At 39.7% G+C, this 21,489-nt stretch overlaps 1 protein-coding gene across 12 annotated transcripts in view; it reads right to left on the bottom strand.

Moving 5' to 3' along the window:
• Positions 1–21,489, bottom strand: part of LOC101174175 (receptor-type tyrosine-protein phosphatase S) — a 245,929-nt gene that overhangs the window by 14,252 nt on the left and 210,188 nt on the right. For all 12 annotated transcript variants that reach the window (XM_023954188.1, XM_023954193.1, XM_023954190.1 and 9 more), the window contains 9 exons: positions 20,267–20,364; positions 17,044–17,167; positions 14,237–14,412; positions 11,836–11,955; positions 8,443–8,597; positions 7,434–7,719; positions 2,548–2,726; positions 2,296–2,422; positions 2,084–2,209 (listed from right to left, as the gene is read on the bottom strand). In XM_023954188.1, coding sequence (XP_023809956.1) covers positions 2,084–2,209; positions 2,296–2,422; positions 2,548–2,726; positions 7,434–7,719; positions 8,443–8,597; positions 11,836–11,955; positions 14,237–14,412; positions 17,044–17,167; positions 20,267–20,364 — 1,391 coding nt within the window. The remainder of the gene's footprint in view (positions 1–2,083; positions 2,210–2,295; positions 2,423–2,547; positions 2,727–7,433; positions 7,720–8,442; positions 8,598–11,835; positions 11,956–14,236; positions 14,413–17,043; positions 17,168–20,266; positions 20,365–21,489) is intronic.

The raw sequence follows: 21,489 nt of genomic DNA, 5'->3' as shown, positions 1-21,489 counted from the left end.
CTATCAGGAAAAAAATTGCTACAAAAACATGTTAAAAAACAAAACACAATTTTCATCGGTCCTCAACTGGACAAAGAACCAGGTGATTAGTGGGAGAACACAAACTCCAAACAGAGAAGGTGAGATTTAAACTGTGAACCAATTTACTGTGGGGAACCAAACCACAGTGCTGGCAACATTATCAGGAATGCAAACGCAAAAGTGTTGACATGTAAAAAACTACCTGTTCTACATTTTTTAGTCATTATGATTTCTTGCCTTGAGCTAACCATCCCCCTCCACCGCCGGCAGGCTGTATACATAATCTGGATTGAATCTGCATGCCTGTTGTCCTGCTACAAACATGTTTCTGCTCTGCTGCCACCAACATCTTCCCTTTTTACATTATTGTCCCTGACAAATACACTGATTTTAATAAGGAGCACTTCACGTTTCGCCAGTATTTATTTCTCAAGTCTTTTTTTTTTTTTTTTACCCATTTTTATTCAGGAAACACGTTTTCCTTCCACGCTGCCTTATTTTATTTTTATTTTTTTCTCTAACAGCATTTAGCCTCAGCAGGGGGATTAAAAATGAAAGAGGGGGCAAAGACAACAACACAATAAAAGCAGGCAAGCCGAAGAAAAAGAGAAGGAAAAAAAAGTAAAGAAAGGGAAAATTTAACACACAACCTGGGGGCCCACGCGCCGTGTCAAATTGTGTGATTAAATACGTGACTGGCTCCCTGGATTTGTGTGCTGAGGCGTGGAGTCTGAGCTATTACTGAGTGGAGTCTATGCTATTACTGTGTAAGAGCATGCAACTGCACATGCAGACATGCATTCCTGTTTCTAAAACACCAGCATGCATCTGATTTACAGCACGTGTGATCGAACGAAATCTAAAAACCCTTTTTACATGCAAACAGAAACAGGAGAAAGACCTGGAAAATAAACACAAAACACGCACAATCGTGTGCACAATCTGAGCCAGCATATCATGTTCTCCATCTCTGCTTTGTTTCCATAAGTGCGATGATAAGCTCTTGTCGGCTGTTTGCTCGAGTAAAGCACTTCATCCTGTGTGTCGTAAGTATCCTCTGAAAGAAGCCGTGGCCCGCCCTCAGGACAACATGCGCACAGGTGCTACAGCTGCCACGTGTGCATGAATGTTTTATCTTTTTAAACCGGAGGAAAGCTGCACGCGCTCTGTACAAGAGACATGCACGGTGGGGGGAAAAAATAAAATCGGTGAACTAGCGACACTAAAAAAGGTGAACTGCAATATAGTGAGTGAGTCAGTGAGACTTGTTTTCTTGTTTCTGTTTTAGAGCTATGATAGCTAGGCCGTGTTTTGTTCTATTTATTTCATTCCTTTTGCCCAACCTTGGTCCCTACCTCCCCTCCTCTTTTTATTCAATCAAAACCTTAAAAGTCATCCATTGTGTGTTTTATGTTACGTACCCTCCAGCCCTAGACCTGTATGTTTGTGAACGTAAAAGTGAGGGAAAAATGTCAACAAAAAAAACCTTCTGTTTCCACCTAAAGTTTTATACCCTGACCAAAAATATAAACGTAACACTTTTGTTATTGCTCCCATTTTTTATAGTATGAACTCAAAGATGTGAAACATTTTCCACATACACAAAATAACCAGTTCTCTAAAAATATTGTTCACAAATCTGTCTAAATCTGTGATAGTGAGCACTTCTCCTTTGCCAAGAAAATCCATCCCACCTCGCAGGTGTGCCAAGATGCTGATTAAACAGCATGATTATTGCACAGGTGTGCCTTAGACTGGCCACAAGAAAAGGCCACTCTGAAATCTTCAGCAGTCAGCGTGTGTTCTTCATTTTCAATGAATTTGACGTGGCACATCTCCAGAAAAGTCAGCAGATGGAAATCGCACAATTGGTGCATAAAGCATAAAATTACACAGTTGCTAAAAGTCTAAAGTAGGCACTAAGAGCATGGCTGTTTTTTTTGTCAAGCACGGTCTCATTTTGTTGAGTTAGCTCAATCTGCACAAAAGAAATAAAAGGTCAAAGTCAAAGAACTACATTTACTTTAAGATCTTGAAACGTTTTAAAAGCGCCGGTTCTTACCCTGGCATCTGTGACCTTGAACTCGCGAAGAATGTACTGAGGCATATTATATTCTGCCATGGGGTCCACCACGAAATACTGATACCTGGCCGAGCGCTCTGCCGGCCAGTACTGGTGGCACTTTTCCTGCAAGAACAATAAAGATCCAATTTGGGTTCAAAAGATGTCACAAGTTTAAAGAAGAAATTGCAAAAGAGTTTTAAGAGACCTACCCGACCCATTTCTCTAAGTTTGGTCAACATTACTACGATAGTTGAGTTGTTTTCCCAGAGCATTCTCCAGAAGTCTTCTGTAGTCTCTGCTAAAGGGCCCTGTGTGGAGATGTAGGCCCTCTGCTGTCTGTTTGCACAGAAAACCCCATTTAGACTATTTGTGCTTCAGATGTTTCATTCAAGGAGCAAAAATTCCCACAAAAGACTCAAAAGAAACAAAATCTACAATGTCTGCCGTGCCAGCTCTCCTACCTGTATCCATCAATAAAGCTGGCGTTGATGTAATCAGATCCTTCCAGGCCTCTGATTGGCTGTAGGCATACACGGGTGGTCTCATAGGGCATAATGTTGACCAGCCGATTCTTAAACTTGTTGCAGGGCAGGTTGGCACTGATAAAGCGTGAGGTGTGGGCCTTAGAGTTGGCTAAACGCTGAAGGAAAAAAAAGAGTAAAGAAAAAAACCGTAAACACCTTTTCAACCATTTTTTTTTTTTTGCTAAAGCACGTACACCAAAATGTTCACATTTCTGAAAGAGAAATTTGTGATTTGTTGCAACCTATAGTTTACTTTAAATAAAAAACATGGATAGCATTTTCAACAGCTTTTGCAATATTTTTCTGTAAAAATCCAACACTGTCAAGACCAAAATTCATGTTGCTGTTGGTTTATTATCTTTTCCTCCAAAATCTTCAAGCTGTTTCATAAATCTTTTTTCCAATAGCTCTTAAAATTGGGGTACTTATGAGACCAGGTCTACATTCAGTCGCCATTTTTATAAATTGTAGTCACCCTTGCCAGTTCTATTTTTTCATAAAATGTTTCAGTTAAAGAAAATGTGCTGCATCTCAACAATTATTAACGTGTCAGATGATAAAACCTTAACGTGTTAAAGTATGTTATGAAGAACATACATAATATTCCATTATGAAATAAATAACATGAATTTATTTGTTTTCAAGTTGCAACTTAAGGGAAAAATATGACACACTAAGTGAGGAAAAATTGTCACTACCACCTTTTTTCTAGCAATTTGTGTTTAGACATAAATATGTCCAAATAACCAACACACTCATGCGCATTAATCATCAGAAGCTAATTTCTGCTGCTCTGCAGAAACGATATCCTGGAAAACAAAAACATTTTTTTATTATTTTTTTGTGCCAAAAATGGATAATTAATAAAAAAAGACCACTGAGAATGATTTTAAAGATGATCAGATTGGGTTTTTAAGGTTTCTATGGCTCAATAAAGACTATCGGCGTCTGTTTGCCTGTAAAACAGTAAAATGAAGGAGACCTCTGTCAGAGCTTTGTCACACAGACAACAGCCCACTGTTAACATTCCCAGCTACATCAAAGGAACAAAAATCCAGCAGCCACCCATTCAGTCCTCTGTCAATCAAATGGCCTGGAAAGACAAAAGTTTCTCCTTTAATGGCATCAGAGTTTGTGTTTTTAGGGTAAGTGTCACTACTCTGGAGCTGTTCTCACAAAGCTGTTCTAACTGCTCGGGGCTGTCATTATTTTTATGTTTACCTACTGTTGCTGTTAACCTGTATATAAACAAGACTTTATTGGTTCATGATTAAACAGAAAAAGTAAATAAAATGTGTAAAAATATATATATTTTAGCAAAAAAATGGACAATGTTGTGCAGCATAAGATAATACAGGTTTAGACATAGTTGTGATTGAATCAGTGCAAACTAAGTAAGACCATTAAAAAAATATATTTAATAAAAATATTTCATTTTTCTTTAGCCAAAGAGCCATAATAGCAGAGTAAATGTTTTATGTAGATTATTTAAATTGTAAGATGAATATGAACAAACTAACTTTACCTGTTGCATATGTTTAGAAAAGCAATAAGAAAAAGCACAGCCAAAAAACCTTGAAAGAAAAATTTCCAGCTTTTCAAATGAACTTATTGAGAGCTTAAATAAAATCCACACAAAGAGAAGCCGTGGGTTCTTTCAACATTCAAATGCCTGATGACCTCCAAGAGAAAAAACACTAAAGATTTTTAAAAATACAGAAACATTTTTTTTTTCTAGAAAAACACTGAAATCTGTTTTTTTATAGAAAAACTAGTATTTTGAAATAAACTGTTCATAGGATCACAGAGAAACCATGAGAAAGATTTAGTAGTCTGTGGACAAACACTGCGCTTTTGTACTGTTTGACCTTGAAAAGAACAAACCAATTCTCAACAATGGCAAAGTCCAAATGTAGACAGGAAGAAATACAAAACAATTAATTTCTGCTAGAAGCGAGCATAACTTCATCTTTAGAAAGAAGACAGAGGAATGCAAACATATTTCTTAGTTAGATCAGTTCAGCGATCTGTTTTTCTATGACCCAAAAAGAAAGTTTATTAAACACCATAAAGATGAATAATTTTGCATGTAGAAATAATATTTAAGGTAATTTTTTAAAGCAGCTCACAAAACTGGAACTGAAGGTTTTGCACTCCCAGCAAGAAGACAATGGAAGGGGCAGAGAGGGCTGCAAATGCCAACTCTAGTAGGACAGGAACTCCAACTCAAGTTCGTGTCACACAGAATTATTTTCTTGCCCCCATGTACCAGATGCTTTAAAAACATTCACTCTGCATCTTTTGTGAGTTACTCTATACTAATTAGGCTTAGAATTGGCCTTAGTTGAAAAAAATTAGGGGGCCTTTGTCCTTTTTTTCAATTTGGAACCAATTAAAATGTTCTGTTTTGGATACATAAATAAAAAAAATTCCAACTGATTTCTTTACTTTTTCAGACAGAAACAAATCCTAATAACGCTGCAGTATTCTCCCTACTTTTTTCACTCATTATTCATGTTGTACATTTTGCTGAATCCTTGAAACAGAGAGTGTATAAAAACATTCCATGAACGCGGTTGTTCTTGGAGCTTATAGAGCATCCACAAAGATAATTGCCTGACAGCTTTACCATACATTCTTCTGAAATCATCCTCCTTTGAATTTCCCAGGTTATGACTCAATTTTCAGCTGCTCTGCATCTAACCTAAAACCTCCTGTGCCTCCCACGAATCCTTACAGCGCTGATTTTTGTTTTTTCTGTACCTGAGAAGAAGCTATTCTTTTAAACATTAGTCAAAAACTCCACTTGCCCTTCTATCCACCTTCATTTGTCATAATAAAGTATTAATTACTAAACTCTCCAGCATCTCGACACACAAACTCTGTCCGAACTGTAGGGTGGACGTTATTAATCCCAGTTGGAGGCCCAGCTCAGCATTATCCCAAGTAAAAGCAGCTATAGATTCCATCACTGGTGTGTGCCAACTATTTAGAGGGGAAAAAAAGTTATAACACACCAGCACTATTATTGTCTCTTGGCAGGAGGGTGGGGTTGATGAATGGCGATGGGAAGATAACAGATGATTTGAGAGTGAGGGTAAACAAAGCTCAAGGTCAGCAGATAGTGACTGTAACACTGAGGTGAGCAGGCAAGCTCATTGAGATCTTTAACAACACACTCCAATCCTCTTTTGATCTATTGTAAAGGTGTTCCCAGTGTTCTTTGAATTATAAATAGGCAGTTTGACTATGCTTGACATTTAACATGCATTAATGCAAATTCCTGGACTTGGACCTCTCTTGCATGGGTTTTGCTTTATCCCATAGATGGCAGCACTAGTTATCCAATATGTCAGCGCCCCTGTTTAATTCAAGAAGGGCCCAAGTCCAGAGCCTTTAGTTTGCTGGTCCTCTGAAATTACAAAAGGGAGGTGCTTCATTTTATAGCATTTGTAAGCTATGAACTGGTGCTAAATGTGGGTAAAGTATTAATCATTTGGTGTAGCCTCCCTTTAAGCTATGCAATTAAAATAATTTCCTGGAAAAACAAACCTCTTGGACTTGGGCCCTATTTAAAGTGACCGATTCATATGCATCAGCATCAGTTTGGAGCAGAACAGGAAGCTTGTGGCCCGCCCATTTTTTTTTGGTAACAAATACGCTCTTTTTCAAACAACATTTTTTCGCCTGCTCCTGATTCACAACAATTTGAATCTAGAAATACAATGCAATTTTTAGCTCAACTTTCTTTATGTCTTATCTTATGTTCTCATGTTCTAATGTCTTATCATTAGAAAAATGCAACATGAACATATTAAAAACACCAACAACGCAAATATTGTTGGTCTTTGATCTTTAAAAGATATTTTAGAAAAATTACGCCTGCTTTGGTATTATTTTCTTAATGGAAACATACATGTGTTTCCTCAATAACCCAAATTTAACCCTTTGTTGGTAACAGGTGAAAATCATTGGTATCATGCCTTTGGGATTCAAACCAATGTTCTTAGTCAAAGCATATGATTTTCCTAAAAAAAAGTATTGGGGCTTAACAGTAAAAAGGCGTCAAGATTTCCATTTTCTAGTTAACAAAAAGCACAGTGTGATCAAGTGATTTAAGCTCCAGAAAGTAAATAAGATTTTTTTTCTAGTCCACATTCAATCCTATTTTCTGAATGGCTTTTATAAACTGACAACGAGCTGCAGGGAAAATGAGTGAGGTTTTGATTTATACTCTGCTTACCTGGGATTGAGAAGTGTTGCACGGCGGAGAGAGCAGTGTCTGCATTAAAAGCTGAAGTTTTTAGGCTTGCACTGTTCATTTGGTCCCACCATTATGTCTGCATCAGCCACATGAGACCTTAAACCTTTCCTCACTTGACTCCAAATTAAATTTGTAGGAGGCAGAGCAAAAAGCTCCGCTGAATTCCACATTTTCACTGCGACTCCCATTACACCCCCATCCGAATGTGCGACAGTTACCTCTCACTGTCATGTTCTCTCTAGTCTCCTTTTTAATGTTCACAGTTCCTTGACATAATTAAACAGCTGGTTAATAGGCACTTGAGTTGGCTTTAAATAACACTGTACTGAGATAGCTGATCACAAATCAGCTTCCTATGACTGAAAGTGATAATTAAGCTGCAATTAAATTGGATTTGCAGCAAAGAATCTTCTGGAACAGACTTTAAAGGTGATACAAGCATAAAAGACTGAAGCTATGGACTGAAAAACCCTGTTAGGGCCCAGCATGGACTAAAAGATGGGGCTCCTACTCAGAGATAAAATGGCCCCTCTTTATTTGCTGCGTGTGTTTTTTTTACCTTGAACTCCAGCTCCATGCCAGTGACATGCTCTCCGCTCTCCACTTGGGCCAGCTTCTGGATGTAGGAGTAGAGACTGCGGGCGGCCACCTCAGTGTTCCCACAGGCCACGGCTTCCAGCAGAGCATCGTGAATGAAGCTGTACTGATCCTCTGTCTGCACCATGTAGTTCCTCTGTGAGCGCATCAGGGTCACGTGGCCATAAATATCCACCGTCTTCTCATGTTTGATCCGCTCAAGCATGGCGTCGATGACTATAAAGCAGCCGGTCCGGCCAACTCCCGCACTACAACAAGCGGGAAAGAAACAATGAGAAGCCCACTTCTACCTTATTCTAATAAACCTTGCTGGAAATTATCGCCTTTACATTAAAAAGCTTTGCTTAAAGTTTTCTGTAGTTGGGCAAACTTTCACCTATTTAGTTTCTAAATGATGCAACAAAAAAAGAACTGACAAAATGAAAGGAAATGAACAATTGAGTTGTTACCAGATGCGTTTTGGACTCCCTAAAGCCCCTTTTTCTTGACAAAAAGTAAGGTTTCAATATGAATAAGCCATTTGGGAAATTCAGCCTGCATAAGGAGGAAGAGCTAAAGAGTGAAAGGGGAGAAGCTGGAAAGATGGGAGGGATTACTGTGAGCCATTTGACAGCATGCGGGGGGAAAAAAGGAAGAGGGGTGGAGAGAATGACAACATGAAAAAGGATGCCACATAGAGAAAAACTGATACGACAAATATGAAAAGGAGAAAAGATGTTTTTTTGTTAAGGTTTTCATGTAATGTATTACTGGATGTACAGAAGGATGGGTCTGCCGTTCAGTGTTCTTGTGTGTAAATAAATAATAGGAACTGAAATGAGAAAAGGATCCAGGTAAACCGCTGAGTTTTGACAAAAGATTTTTGATTTGACACCAGCAAATGGAGAAGCCTGCCCCTTTAAGCATTAACTTCTTTTTGATTTCTTTATTAAAATTGGATTTAACGTAAAAAAGCCGAAGCTAGCACAGACCTGCAGTGTGCGATGATGGGTCCGGCGTCAGGAGGGTTGCAGGTCTTCACCCGGCGCAGAAAAGCCAGGAAAGGCGTGGGGTACTCTGGCACGCCGTGGTCAGGCCACGCTGTGAATTGGAACTGACGAACCTCCCGCTTCTCACTGGATCCGTTCTGGATGAAAAATGCAGTTGTTACGATGGTTTTACTGAAGACAACATGTTGCTTTTACTATATTGTAATTTATCTGTTGATTGGACATAAGAATTGAACTGAGTGACCCCCCTTCACGTTCCAAACAGGAAGTACCCAGCGGCTTCAAGAAGCCAAAATCCCATAGACTTCTATTGAGAAATAAACTGTTATATTATATAATATGTATTATATTTGTCTGAGTATATTGATACCTTTTTTTAATGTTCTTGCTAATCCTAATTTTTTTCATGATATTTTTACTTTAGTGGAACTGATTCAAGTTATAAACTGACCAATCAGATGCCTCAATAAAAGTAGGTGGTCTCACATTGAACATTCAAAACCTTTGATTGACAGATTCTCCTCTTGTTGGGTGTGGACTTTCAACAAGCTCAAGCCTGATTGGCGAGAGTGGTTGCCATGGAAATGATCACTCCGACTAATCACAGCTTACTAAAGACTTCTGGTTCCAAGGTGGGGATGTCCGTATTGCGAAAAATTGGAAAAATCTACATTAACTTATTCTTGGTTAGAGCCGGAAGTGAACCAATTTTAATGAATGACGTCACACTCACTTGGTCCACTTGTCGTATAAAGTCAATAAATGTGACTCATCTTTAGTTTCTATTAATTAATATTTAGCTGATTTATGTCACATTGTTACCTAAATAATAATAATAGTTTGAGCTATATGCCCAAAACATGAATTTACTACTATTCTTCATCTAATAGATTGTTTTAAAAATGTTTTTATGTCATATAACAGTTTTGATCTGATTTGTTTTGAACATCCACTGTGCTCCATTTACAAAAGATTTGTTGTTGAAATATCGATCAGAATCAGAATGAATAATAACCACAAGCAGACAGACAACACATTTGACAGACAACCATCCTTAGGTCAGCAGGACCACCACCTGGAGCACAGAAAATACAAGGTATAGTCCTTCAAAAGTGTGCTTTTTCTGCAGCCGAAGGATAAGAAAGAAAAAAAAAACAACCTTTTTCAGATCCTGCTCTCCACTTGCATAAAGGAGGGAGTGTTTGCTGTGCGACCGCTTTCCTGCCAGGGAAATTTTCCATTGCTGAATAAATGAATAAAATGAGTGTGGTAATTAAAAACAAGCTGACCTAGTTCAGATGTTTGGCTTTCTTCTTTGGACCTTTCAAAGTTGTGCAGTGGAGACACTGCATGAATAAGACCCACTCCTGGCTGCTGTTTTTTTCCTATAAAATGAACTTTCCTTTATATAAAGTATCCTTTTACGTGTGACAAACATGCATTGATACAGCTGCATGCTCCAGCCGCCGCTTTGTAGACGCACGGCGCTTTTGACTGTCTATAATCTAATGCAGCCCCACCAACCTTTTATTATCATAAATATCCAGCAAAGAGGAAACAGTTCGAAGTGAAACCTCCACAGTGACTTTCTATTATGAGCAAGGAGGGGAGGAAACATAGAGAAGGAACTGTGTCACAAAGCAGAGGAATGCAAATGGACCTAAACATCAACCAGCCATCTCTGAAGCACCACGCCTGCAGATGTCATCAGCTTTCTGCTGGTACAAAAATAAAAGTCAGCTCTGTTTTCAACCTGGTGTTAAATAAAATTCTAGGAAATATGTAATCCCGGCAGCAGGTGCTCTGCTTCTGACAGCCTTCTCGTCATGAGCTGCATGCAGGACTGGGCTCACTTGCATTCTGCATACACTAAGGTTTTTGTTTTCCTTCCCTCTGCTGTTTGCTCTTCCTCTGTGAGAGTACAGAGTGGAACTCTGCTCTGTGATATCTGTGTGTGGCCTTATATTTCAGCTATGTACAAGCAAGCATGCTTCAACATGTCTGCATGTGGACACACAATGTGTTTCAGTGTTTGAGAGGGATGAGTGTGAGGGTATCTGTGCACACAAGGACGCATGAAAGCAATCTCCCAATTATGTATATTGAGTTTCTCTTCTGCTAGCTTTACCTAAGTGCTCCAATTTGACAGACCCGCATAAACAGATGATCTATTGAGGAGACACAGAGCTGAGCAAGTCAAAGATTACAGGGACAAAAGGACACTGTGCTATTCTAGTGGATAACCTTTGATTTAAGTGCCTATGAAATTTTTGCTCAGCATTTTTTCCACCTTTTTTATTTTTTTATTCAGACGGTCTTCATAATACATTTTGTAGTTCTGTAAAACCTTAGTCACATGCAAAAGTTGATCCGTAAGGGTGCTGAGGGTTTTTTTGGTTGTCTGGGTCCACACAGAACATGTGATGCCCGTTCAAGAATGGACGCACGTTAAGCCAATTGTGTTCACACTGGACAAGCAGGAAGGGGTTTCTTATTTTTTTCCCTTTTGCTACTGTTTACTAGCACATGTAGTTGGAATAGGCTTGGTGTGAAATGTAGAAGCGGTAAAAATCTCGAACATCTTGCTCCAGGCCTTTTTTTTCCCCACAACTCCATTCCAATGTATGAATGACTTAGTGTCATCTTCAATCCGGGCACAAGCTTCAAGCCCTGATCAATTTTCAAACGGTTGGCAGTCCAATGAATTAAAGGGCATGTCAGCCATTCTTCATTACCAGATCTGTGACCTTAATAGGTCAAAGTTCATTGCAAGTGGCTGCTTGAACGCGCGTTGTCAAGGGTGGTGTGAAAATAGCTTTAAAGGGAGCGCAGGTGTGTCTTGCAATTCCCCTGATGCTCGTTACAGTCATCTTGAAAGCCATCATGAAAATGGAACGTACAATTGTTGTGCACATGGTAAAAATATGCTTAAGTATCCAATACGCAAAATGTAAATTGCATGCACTTATAAACGTGCAGGTGATGCAATCGCATTGCCTTCACAATAGTCGTTAGTAAGGTGCGAGTACTGAGTCATTACGGTGCCAGGCTGAATAGGTACCCACAGGGCGTGCACAAGATACGTAAATGTCTATGATTCCTGTAGGAATGCACACATAAACTATTGTCTATTTTCCTCATTTCTAACAGTCAGGCAAGGAGCACGCACTTACTGTATGTCACATGCAGCGTGCATAAACATTTTTACTCTACAGGCTCATCAAGTGGTCGACAATCTTGATATTTCGGGAAGCCCACCTGTATGTCCAATTTTTACCCACAGTATCCAGCCATAGTTGTGAAGTTGTGACTAAGGCTTTACTCAGAGTATTTGTCTGCACCTTTGTGTGACTGGTCAAAAAAGAAAAGTCTTACCTTGTGCAAAGAGAAAGTGCGGACACAGAAAGTGGCCAGCTCTATGGTGTCCAGCAGGGTCACTTGGGTCATGCCGTAGGTCTCTGTGCCTCGACTGGGCCAGTATTGGTCACACTTAATCTGGGACAGCACAAGTGTGAGAAAGACAGGCAGATGAAGAAACAGAGGTGTTAGCTGCAATATGTCACATACAATCACAGGATCACCAGCGTTCAGACAGTGGAGCAGTGGAGCGCTTATGCTGATTGAAACGACGGGCCAAGTAACCAAAACTTCATTGGTTGCGCCTTCATAATGCAATTCCAGGAAACCCGAACGCACATGGGGAACAGATGTGGCTGTCACAGCCGGTGCACTTTTCCAGCTTACCGTCATAAACTAAGACGTTTTCCTATAAAAGATTGTTTATCTAAGATGCAGCATCAAAACAAATAAACGGAAAATCACAATCAGCTGGTTTTATTTCAGGTCCTGACATTCTCTGCTTGGTAAAAGCTCAGTTTTAGAAGAAGTTAAACCGATTTCGTCTTATTCCTCAGCAGACTTTCCTCTGGGGTCTGAGTGGAATATCTCTGATAACACTTGCGCTCCTCAATGCCACCTAATAAGGAGTCTGTCACTTTTGGGGTGTGGTACACCGGCCGACTTCTAACGAGACGTGACAGCGCGTGAGGGAGACGTGCTGCTTGCCTTGCTCCCTCTTCCATTTCCTGCTTGAGCTGACACTCAAGTTCTGTTGCCCACTAATCCTGAGCGCGTTTGACAGGTGGGGAATGGGCATGGCAGGACGAGAGATAGGTAAACAATAGAACCTGGGGTGAGTGAGCCTGGTGCTGACAGAAGTTTGAGTTGACAGGATAAAATGCCGCAGTTGACTTCTTGACTTTTGGTTTGGTAGAGTACTGTTACCATCACAGAACATTCAGAGGCCATTGCAAGAAAAGCATCAGCTTCTTTAGCGTTGGAAAATGATTTATCGGATTTTGGAGTGATTTGTTATCACAGGTACAAAGAACAGTCCTTGGATATCTGTCAACTCTTAATTATTTCATGAGCTCAGACTTTTAGGCAAAGCCTAAAGACGTAGGCAGATAGATAACATGGTAGCTGGTTCTTTGCACTACCAGTAAATTGAATTTTATTGTCCCATTCAAATCGCGTTTTGATCTAACCCTTTTAAAATTGTTCCCAGTGGTCTTTGAATTACAACAATGCAATTTTTAGCCAAAATCCTAAAACCTGTGTCGTTTTCTGGGAATGTTTCTGCAGAGCGGCAGTAGTTAGAAATTTGCCCGACGAGTGGTGCGGAGTAAGCCCGCTTCTCTTCCTATCATCCATCTGTTTGCTCTCTGTACTGCTAGCTTACAGCCCCTCACAACCCCTACCTCACATTACAACTGCAACAAAAATGGTGAGAAACATTGGATCTATCCGGCTGTACAGTGTTGAGCCAAATGCTGATCAGACAAGAAAAGAAAGAAGTACATGGGTCTATTTTTTTTACATGTGGATGCATCAGAATGGAGTGGAGCAGGGAGCCTGTGGCTTGCAGTAGTAACTTATAAGTCCCCCTTACAAGCTGTTCCAATGGCATATTTTTAATGCTTCTGATTAACAACGATTTGAATGAAGAAAAAAATCAGAAAAACAATTTTCTTCATGTGTCCTCCATCATGAGAAAACAATGCCACAAGAACATGTTAAAAACACAAAAACAGCATTTTCATCAGAGTGGGTCTTTAAGATTTAAAATTCCACAATAAAATATGTAAAGAACACCTGACTCTAAGTCTATCTGTGCACTATTTCTCCTCTCTCCTCTGCCTTTGCCAGATGGTAGTGGGAGGTTCCAGTCACAGATACTGTAAATCTGCAGGAACACGCTGTTGCTTGAAATGTAAATTTAGTTGTCTGCATTGTGCAGTCGAGGAGCAACAACTTGCTATGCAACCCTCGCTGTGGAAAACATGCAATTACGCGTAATTTCCACTGCAAATAAGGAGAGAAAACAGGGTCAAGTTTTGAGAAGGTAATCCCGACGGAGACCAACTCATCAGATGTGCACAGGCTGACTGTCTTTGAGTTAACTCTGCTTTATCAAGCTCCCTTGTGATTTCCCTCATGTTTCTGCAGCCCTCTGCAAGCAATCAACCTCAAGAAAGTAAAGTCTGATTACACACCAGCTGAGTTCAACAGTAACGCCGGCAAATCAATGTAAATCTGCGCCACTGTCAGCAGCTGTTTGATGTCTCTGGTCTTGTGAAACAGTGATTTTATTTTGTGGTTTATTCAAAAACAACAACATATTTTTTAGAGGAGCTGCTGAGGTCACAGGGGGTTTACAAAGAAGCCTGACTAAAAACAGAGCAGCTGCCTCAAAAAGCAGATAGAGTGGACTTACCCGTGACTTTTCCTCCAGCTTGGTCATCATGACAACAGTGGCAGCTCTCTGTTCCCACACCATCCGCCAAAAGTCCCCAAAGGTCTCAGGTAATGGACCTTGGGTGGCAATGTAGGCGTTTTGCTTCCTGTAGCCATCGATGTAATTGGCGTTGATGTAGTCACTGCCTGTGATTCCTACAAGCAGAGAGACACAGGATTTAGGAATAAAGTTTTCTTATACTAACATCTCTTTTTTTTTTAAAATCCTCCTCATGTTTAATTTATCTGAGGGTTTTCACTTCACGCCTTATTAGCACCTTTTGATTTGAAGCTTTAGTATTTAAGTGTCAGTTAAAAAAACACACAAGAAAAAGTAAAGACTAAACAAACAATCGAGAGAAGAGAAGCATCATTACTGATACTATCTACATCTCATTAAATATATGATTTTTCTCTATCTTATATGTAAATTCCATCAAATAGATTAAAAAATGTTTATTTTTATATATTTTTATTTGTTTTATATTTATTTTGATTTACAGGGTTAACAATAACTTCAACGATATTTTTAAATAAATGGTCATCTTGAAGACAAGATGCAGCAGATTGAATTTAATATACTACGAGGGTATAAAGCCTGTATGGAAATAAATTATGTAAGAAGTTAATGAACCATCGCTCCATTGATTCCAGCAACAGTCGGTCGATTGGGAACCCTTGCTCAGCTTTAGTGTGTACAAAGAAATGTGACTTTGTAATCCCTGTAAAGGTGTGCAAGGCACATTCACCAATTCAGCTACCTTTGTGTTTCACAATAAACTGGTTCAAAAAAATCATTAAATTAAGTTTAAAAAAAAATTAATTGCGCGCTTTTTGGCCTTAAACTTTGTGAAATAGTACAAAAAATCCACCCTTGGATGCATTTAAAATATGTGCGGGCCACGCAGCAATGTGCGATCTTCTCTTCCTTTGCACCTGAGCTTGTGCACACGGGACGGGTCAGATCAGGAAGCTTGTGCAATGTGCATGCGCTCCTGGGCCGTTGTGACATCACAACAGCTTATTAATTCCAAACCGACTGTCTTTGTGACAGTTGGATTGACAGACACTTAAAAGGAGAAATACTCTGAAATGCAAAAATGAAATGATTTCTTATAACATTTGTTCTCTTTCACGAGAAAAATGTGACACGTACATGTCAAATACTCAAAAAACATAATTTTTATCAGAGAAGGACTGTAAGCAAATCCCATGAATACATCACACATGCCACACCACTGGTATGATGCTGGTATAACATCGATTAGGCCACAGCACACTGGTTTTAGAGTATCACTTTGAGTGACTGATTTTCACTCGAGCGTCAAACAGTCAAATAGACCCACTTAAGGGGAAAGCCATGGTGAAAACAACCGTCAGATAGGAAAGGAGTGCAACAAAGGCTGGTGGGTTAGAACAAGAAAAGAGGAGAGCCTTAAGAAAGAAAAGACAAAAAGAGAGAAAAAAAAACATTATTAAAAGTGATGCCTCGTTTTTGCTTTGGCTTTAGTCACAGCTAAATGAACAGGGAATGGTGGCCCGCATGGATTCTTCCACTGCCGCAACTAATAGCAAAATCACTGCAGTGTAAAATAGAAATTTGAGACTTGATTAATTTATGTATTTATGGACGAGGCGTTTGTTTCCCTAGGATAATTTTCTAATGTATGTTGTCGAAGTGTTAAAACGGCCCGACTCCAGCAGTGTCAAAATCAAAACTGTGCAGTTAGCTTATACAGTTGGAGTGCAGCGTTTGGCACGACTATGAAGAGTCGAGAGCTCTTGGGGTGATTCAAAGACAGGACAATGTCACCAGCAAAGGCTGAGTACGTCTGACAGCGTCCCTTAAGATTTCAGAGGCAGAGGAAGAGGTTTTCTGGCTCGGAGATTCAAAGTACTCAGTGTCTATTGGCAGTTAGAGGGAGGACAAGAGTGAAGATCCAATCTGATGAGACAAACGGATACTGCAAACACTGGTTAAAGACTTGGGTCCCTTTAAATGTGTTACATGAGTGTTGGACGGAGTGATGAGCCGAAAAAAGTCCTTGTTTCAAAATAATTGAGTTGCATAAACTGCCTTGTTGCTGTGATGCAAGAACTTCAACATTCAAACACACAAAATATTTCCTTCAGAACCTGCTGAATCTCATTTGGGGACAATGGAGCTACAGAAATCAACGTCCAGGACTAAGAGATATGTTTTATCCCATTTTAGGTTTTACTAAAATTCTTAACACTTTTGGGTTTGGATTAGGGTCTGTTATTAGGTCCGGTAAGGACCATCTTGCCTGTAGCCAGGTCCGTCTTAACGGTGCTGCTCAAACCAACTGTTGGGTGAAGAGTACACCCTGAACAGGTCGCCAGTCTGTCGCAGGGCCACACATGAACACACACTCACATGCACACCTAAAAGCCATTTAAAGACACAAATTAACTGTGGGACAAAAACCAAAGTTCCCGGAGAAAACTAGCAGAACATGCAAACGCCACACAGAAAGGTCCCAGCTGGGATATGAACCAGAACTATCTCGTCTTCTGTTTCTCACATTTGCAAACCTGCAATTAGATGACGGTTTGACTCTTTTCCGTAAGCGCTGATGTGCCTTTGAGCATCGCTTGGCTTGTGATTGTGACTGACTGTAACTAACTGTATTTAGTTTTGTTCACTGAAATCTAAAGCCAGCTTCGTTTCAGCTGACTTTCACTGGGGGTTTGCCAGGTTATCTGGAGTGACATGAGATCTTATCGGAGGTGGTGAAGGCGGGGGAGTGTGTGGGCGAGTCTTACCCTCAATAGGAGCCAGGATGACGCGGGAGTGGTCATAGGCGATGACGTTGGCGTAACGATTTTTGGGCTTGTTCACCTCCAGGTTGGAGTGCTCCCAGGTGAACTGCTGGCCTGGATCAATAGACTGATGGGAGGCAGAGGCAGGCACGACATGCACACACAAAGAGGCAATCAGAGAAGCAGTGAAAGGAGCTGGGCTATAACAATATATGCCTAACATCAACAACAGACAGAGATTGAGAAGGTTAGTGCACTTTTAGAACAAGCATATACCATGCTAAGAAAGCTGCGTGTTGAGTGCCCGAAACACAGCTTTGGTTTTTAACTGTTTAATATTGATTATCAATATGATTAAAGAAAGCAGCGCTCCTCTTTTGATGCAGGGTCTTTAAATGTGCCTCCGCGTTTCAGAATATGCAGAATTCATCATCTTCAACGTGCAAGAATTCAAAATGAGTCCTGGGCCTCTCTCAGGATCATTAAGCATTTCATTACAATTGGTTTGTCCAGCATCTGGCACTCAGTTGGTGTGAGGATTGAGGCTTCAATTAGATTTGGAGTTTAGACTGGAGACTTAACTCTGGCCTGAAACCTAATCTAACATGCAATCTGCATGTAATCATCAGTAATGAGATTTTCCCTCTGTTTTAAGCCCTACCTTCTCCATCCGCCTTCCTTCCCTGTATTTTCTCTTTCCTCCGTCTCCATTTTCCTTATCCTGATCTCTTCATGGTTCTTTTCTTTTTTTTTTCATATCCTGTCTGATGTACGTTTCCTAAATTGCTAAGGCATCTTCTGATCTGTTGTAAAAACGTTCCCAGTGGTCTTTTAGTTTTAATTATGCAGTTGTTAGCGAAAATCAAAGTCGCTTTTCAGGACATAGTTTCTGCAGAGCGGCAGTCGTTCTTTAGAAATCTGCCTCTGAGTTGTGGGTGGGACTCTTGGCGCCCGAGCAACTCTGCCCCCTTCCCCTCTCCGTTGCTAAGAGCTGTCTGCTTACACACTCTTCTGCAAGCTTACAGCCACTCCCAGCCCCCAACCTAACACTAGCGGTGTAACAAAAAAGGCGAGCAATATTGGAGCTATTTGCAACTGTGTGACTTGGAATGGAGCGGGGCAGGGAGTTTATGGTGAAACGTCCAGAATATTTTCTAAGTGTTAAATAGAATCTTCTTTTAAGCAACATTTTTTCATCTGCTCCTGATTCACAAAGATTTGAACATAGAAATAACCAGAAATGCAATTTTGAGTGTAATTTTCTTTGTATATATCCTCTATCATTAGAAAAAATGCCACAGAAACATATTAAAAACACCAAAATCACGATTTCCTCTGAAGTAGGTTTTTAAATTCTAAAATATCTCTGGCATTGTCAGTGGGACCGGACTGGTACAGCAGACAGTGATAGCACAGAATCTAAATGCCAAGTATCAAAAGGTAAAAGTCTGTTGTATTTCGCTCCTGTTTAGGCATCGAATTACCCCCCTCCCCCCCATCTCCCTTTCCCCTGCTGTGATGCCTTGCTCGCTCTCCTTACTGATTTCTCATCATTAGCTGTTTCTCTCTCTGCACTCCATTTCTCACCGCTCTCTCATGTCCTGCCTGGCTAAAAACCAATCAGCAAAAAAACGCCGTAGAGCCACACTTGGCGAGCTTGGACGTGAGGTCGAGCAGCCATTCATCAAGAAAATAACAAAATTAAAAGTACACTTCTCTATTTAATTTGGTCATTTATTCTTCCGGAGGGCTGGAAGGTGTGAGGGGGCAGAAAGACGCCGAGAGAACTCGAGAGAGAGAAGGGAAAATAAGAGAGATGAGTGAGTGGCTTAAGCTTCCGCTCAAAGCCAGCAATTAGAAGTTGTAGCCTCAACCTTGGCATCACATCTCTTGTCTCCCGCTTTTGCTTCGGATGGAACAAGCTTGCCCATTTGGTATACAGCCTGGATGTGGATTTATGAATAATAGATACCCAAGAAATACTGAATTGCTATGAGAAGTCATTATCCGCCAACATCTACCAGCAGGCATGATGACGGCAATCTATGCTGGTGTACCCACTTCCTACCTACGGCTGGCGTGCAGCACAACGACAGCCTCTGTGATTTAGGGATAGCGAGCAGGGGATATTGCTTGTATGCAAACGAGAGCTGATTCAGCGCTCCTGATTTCTAATCAACTCTGGTGCCATTTATAACCGCCGTGCTCTCAAAGCTCAGACAGCTCTGTTACCCCCACTACACACACACAGAGGCTGTCACGCCCATAAAGCATGCCTAGCAGTGTGGAGCTCTGCGTAGAAAAAGAAAAAAAAAAACGCTAAATCTCTATTGTAGAGGAGGGAAAATCTTTGCTGTGAGTTTGTTGCAGTGTGTAAAGAATTTCTAGTTGGGCCCTGCAATTTTATTAATGTTTTTCAAACAGCTAAACAGTTAGATCCTGCGCTTTCTTTTCTTTATAAATCATGTAGTCTCCCCTTAGCTGCAAGCTGACGTTTTATTTCTTGGTGACACAAAAGGGTTTTAACTTTTGTGTTGTCAACTGGGTTTTATCAGAACTGTACGCTAAATAGAAGGGAAGTTTATTTGAAATGTTCGGAATAACCAACTTCAAGAAATTTTACAAGATTAGACCTTTTTTTATAACTTCTTTAAGACCCACTCTGACGAAAATTGTGTTTTTGTGGTTTTTTTGGTGTTCTTGTGGCAGTGTTTTGATGATTGTGTACATATGTTAAGAAAACTAAGCTCAGTAGTTTATCTATTAGATAAACCAATTATTATCTATTAGATAAACTACTCAAATTGTTGGCAATCAGTATCAGATGAAGAAAAAGATGATGTTTGAAAAGATTGTGTTTGTGGCAGAAAATACGCTGGGCAAGCCACAAGCTTCCTGCTTCGAGCTCTCAGAGGGGAGGGGGAGGGGGGGGGGGGGTTACTCCATACCAATGGTCCCGCCCACAACTCAGGTAAATTTCCAAAGAAGTACTGCCGCTCTGCAGAAACTATGTTCAAAAAATGACATTGTTGTTTTAATTTCGGCTAAATATAGCCTAATCATAATTAAAAGACTACTGTGAACGCTTTTAATATATATCAAAACATAAGCAAAGTGGATTCCTAAGTAACACCTGATGCAAAACAGCCAACGAGCAAGAGTAAAACAGAAAGAAATTTATTTTTTAATTGAAAAACAATCTTGCAGAACATGGGAACCTACTCACCTCATATTCCTGGGATAGCTTGAGGTTGTCGTTTGCTTTGAGAAGTTCTGTGTGCTCAGCCAGCTCTGAGATAGGGATAGGAGGATGATTCAGCATACCTGCCCGCCAGAAAAAAGTGAGGAAAAACAACAGCATAGGATTAGAAAGACGGGTCATTTGAAAAGTGGTGTAGAGGATTTGGAGATTGCACACAGTTGGAGCGGGTTTCTTGCAAACACGACAAGGACAGTTGGTCAGTAGTGGCTGGAAGCTGCCGTGCATTTGATTATCATACACAGGTAAACAAGTACCGGCTGGTGAAGTTACAGGTACTCGATAAAACCAGGTCAGAGCTTAAAAACTGGAGAAATCAATGGTTTAAACCGATGACGGTCAGAAAACTTGACAAAGTTTGTCTCAATGTATGTTTTTAGCACATTTAGACATGCAGCTTGGTAAATGTATAAATTATAGCAGAATATTTCTTCAAAAACTGAATTCTCTCAATTTCGTTGATTAAACCATTATTTTTTCTTTATTTTAGAGGGTCACTAAAGGTAAAATTTGAAATAATAAACTTGTTAAAATTAATTTTTACGTATATATTTGTACAAACATGTTGACGGTACGTGAATGTTACACGAACTGTTACTGAGCATGGCAAAGACATTTAGAAGAATCATTAGATTCAGTAGTTTAGCACATTTATTAATAAAGCTGAGTTTTTGCTGGATCTCTCAATTACTAAAAAATATTTGATGAGAATACTTTTTGTCTTCATTCAAAAGTTAAATTCTATTAAATTTGTTTTGTTTTTTCAAACAGAAATAATTTTTAAATAATTGCAAGAAAATATCACTAAACTTGTAAAAATACATTCTTTTTCTTACAAATTTGTGCAAAAAATAGACTTTTGATTAAAAATAATTTTTCAAAGTTGACTTACAAACTAAAAAATACTTTTTGTTGCCACTTGAATTGTTTTTGAGAAATCTAGTGCAATAGAATTTGTTAAAAATTCAGTTTCTACATTTGGGAAAAACATTTACACTTGTTATTAACAATAATTATTTAGAGTTGAATTCATGACTGCCACTTTATTTGATCTTGTGAAATCTAATGTGATCTATTTAAGCAGTTCCATAATAAGTTTCAGTTAAAGACTCTTTTCTTTTCTTGGCTTTTCGTTTAAACCTATATAAAATGACCAATGCAGGCCATCTTTTTGGATGAATGATCAACTC

Source organism: Oryzias latipes, chromosome 4 (assembly GCF_002234675.1).
Source record: "Oryzias latipes chromosome 4, ASM223467v1".
Taxonomy (NCBI): domain Eukaryota; kingdom Metazoa; phylum Chordata; class Actinopteri; order Beloniformes; family Adrianichthyidae; genus Oryzias; species Oryzias latipes.
This window is presented reverse-complemented; position numbering and strand designations above follow the sequence as displayed.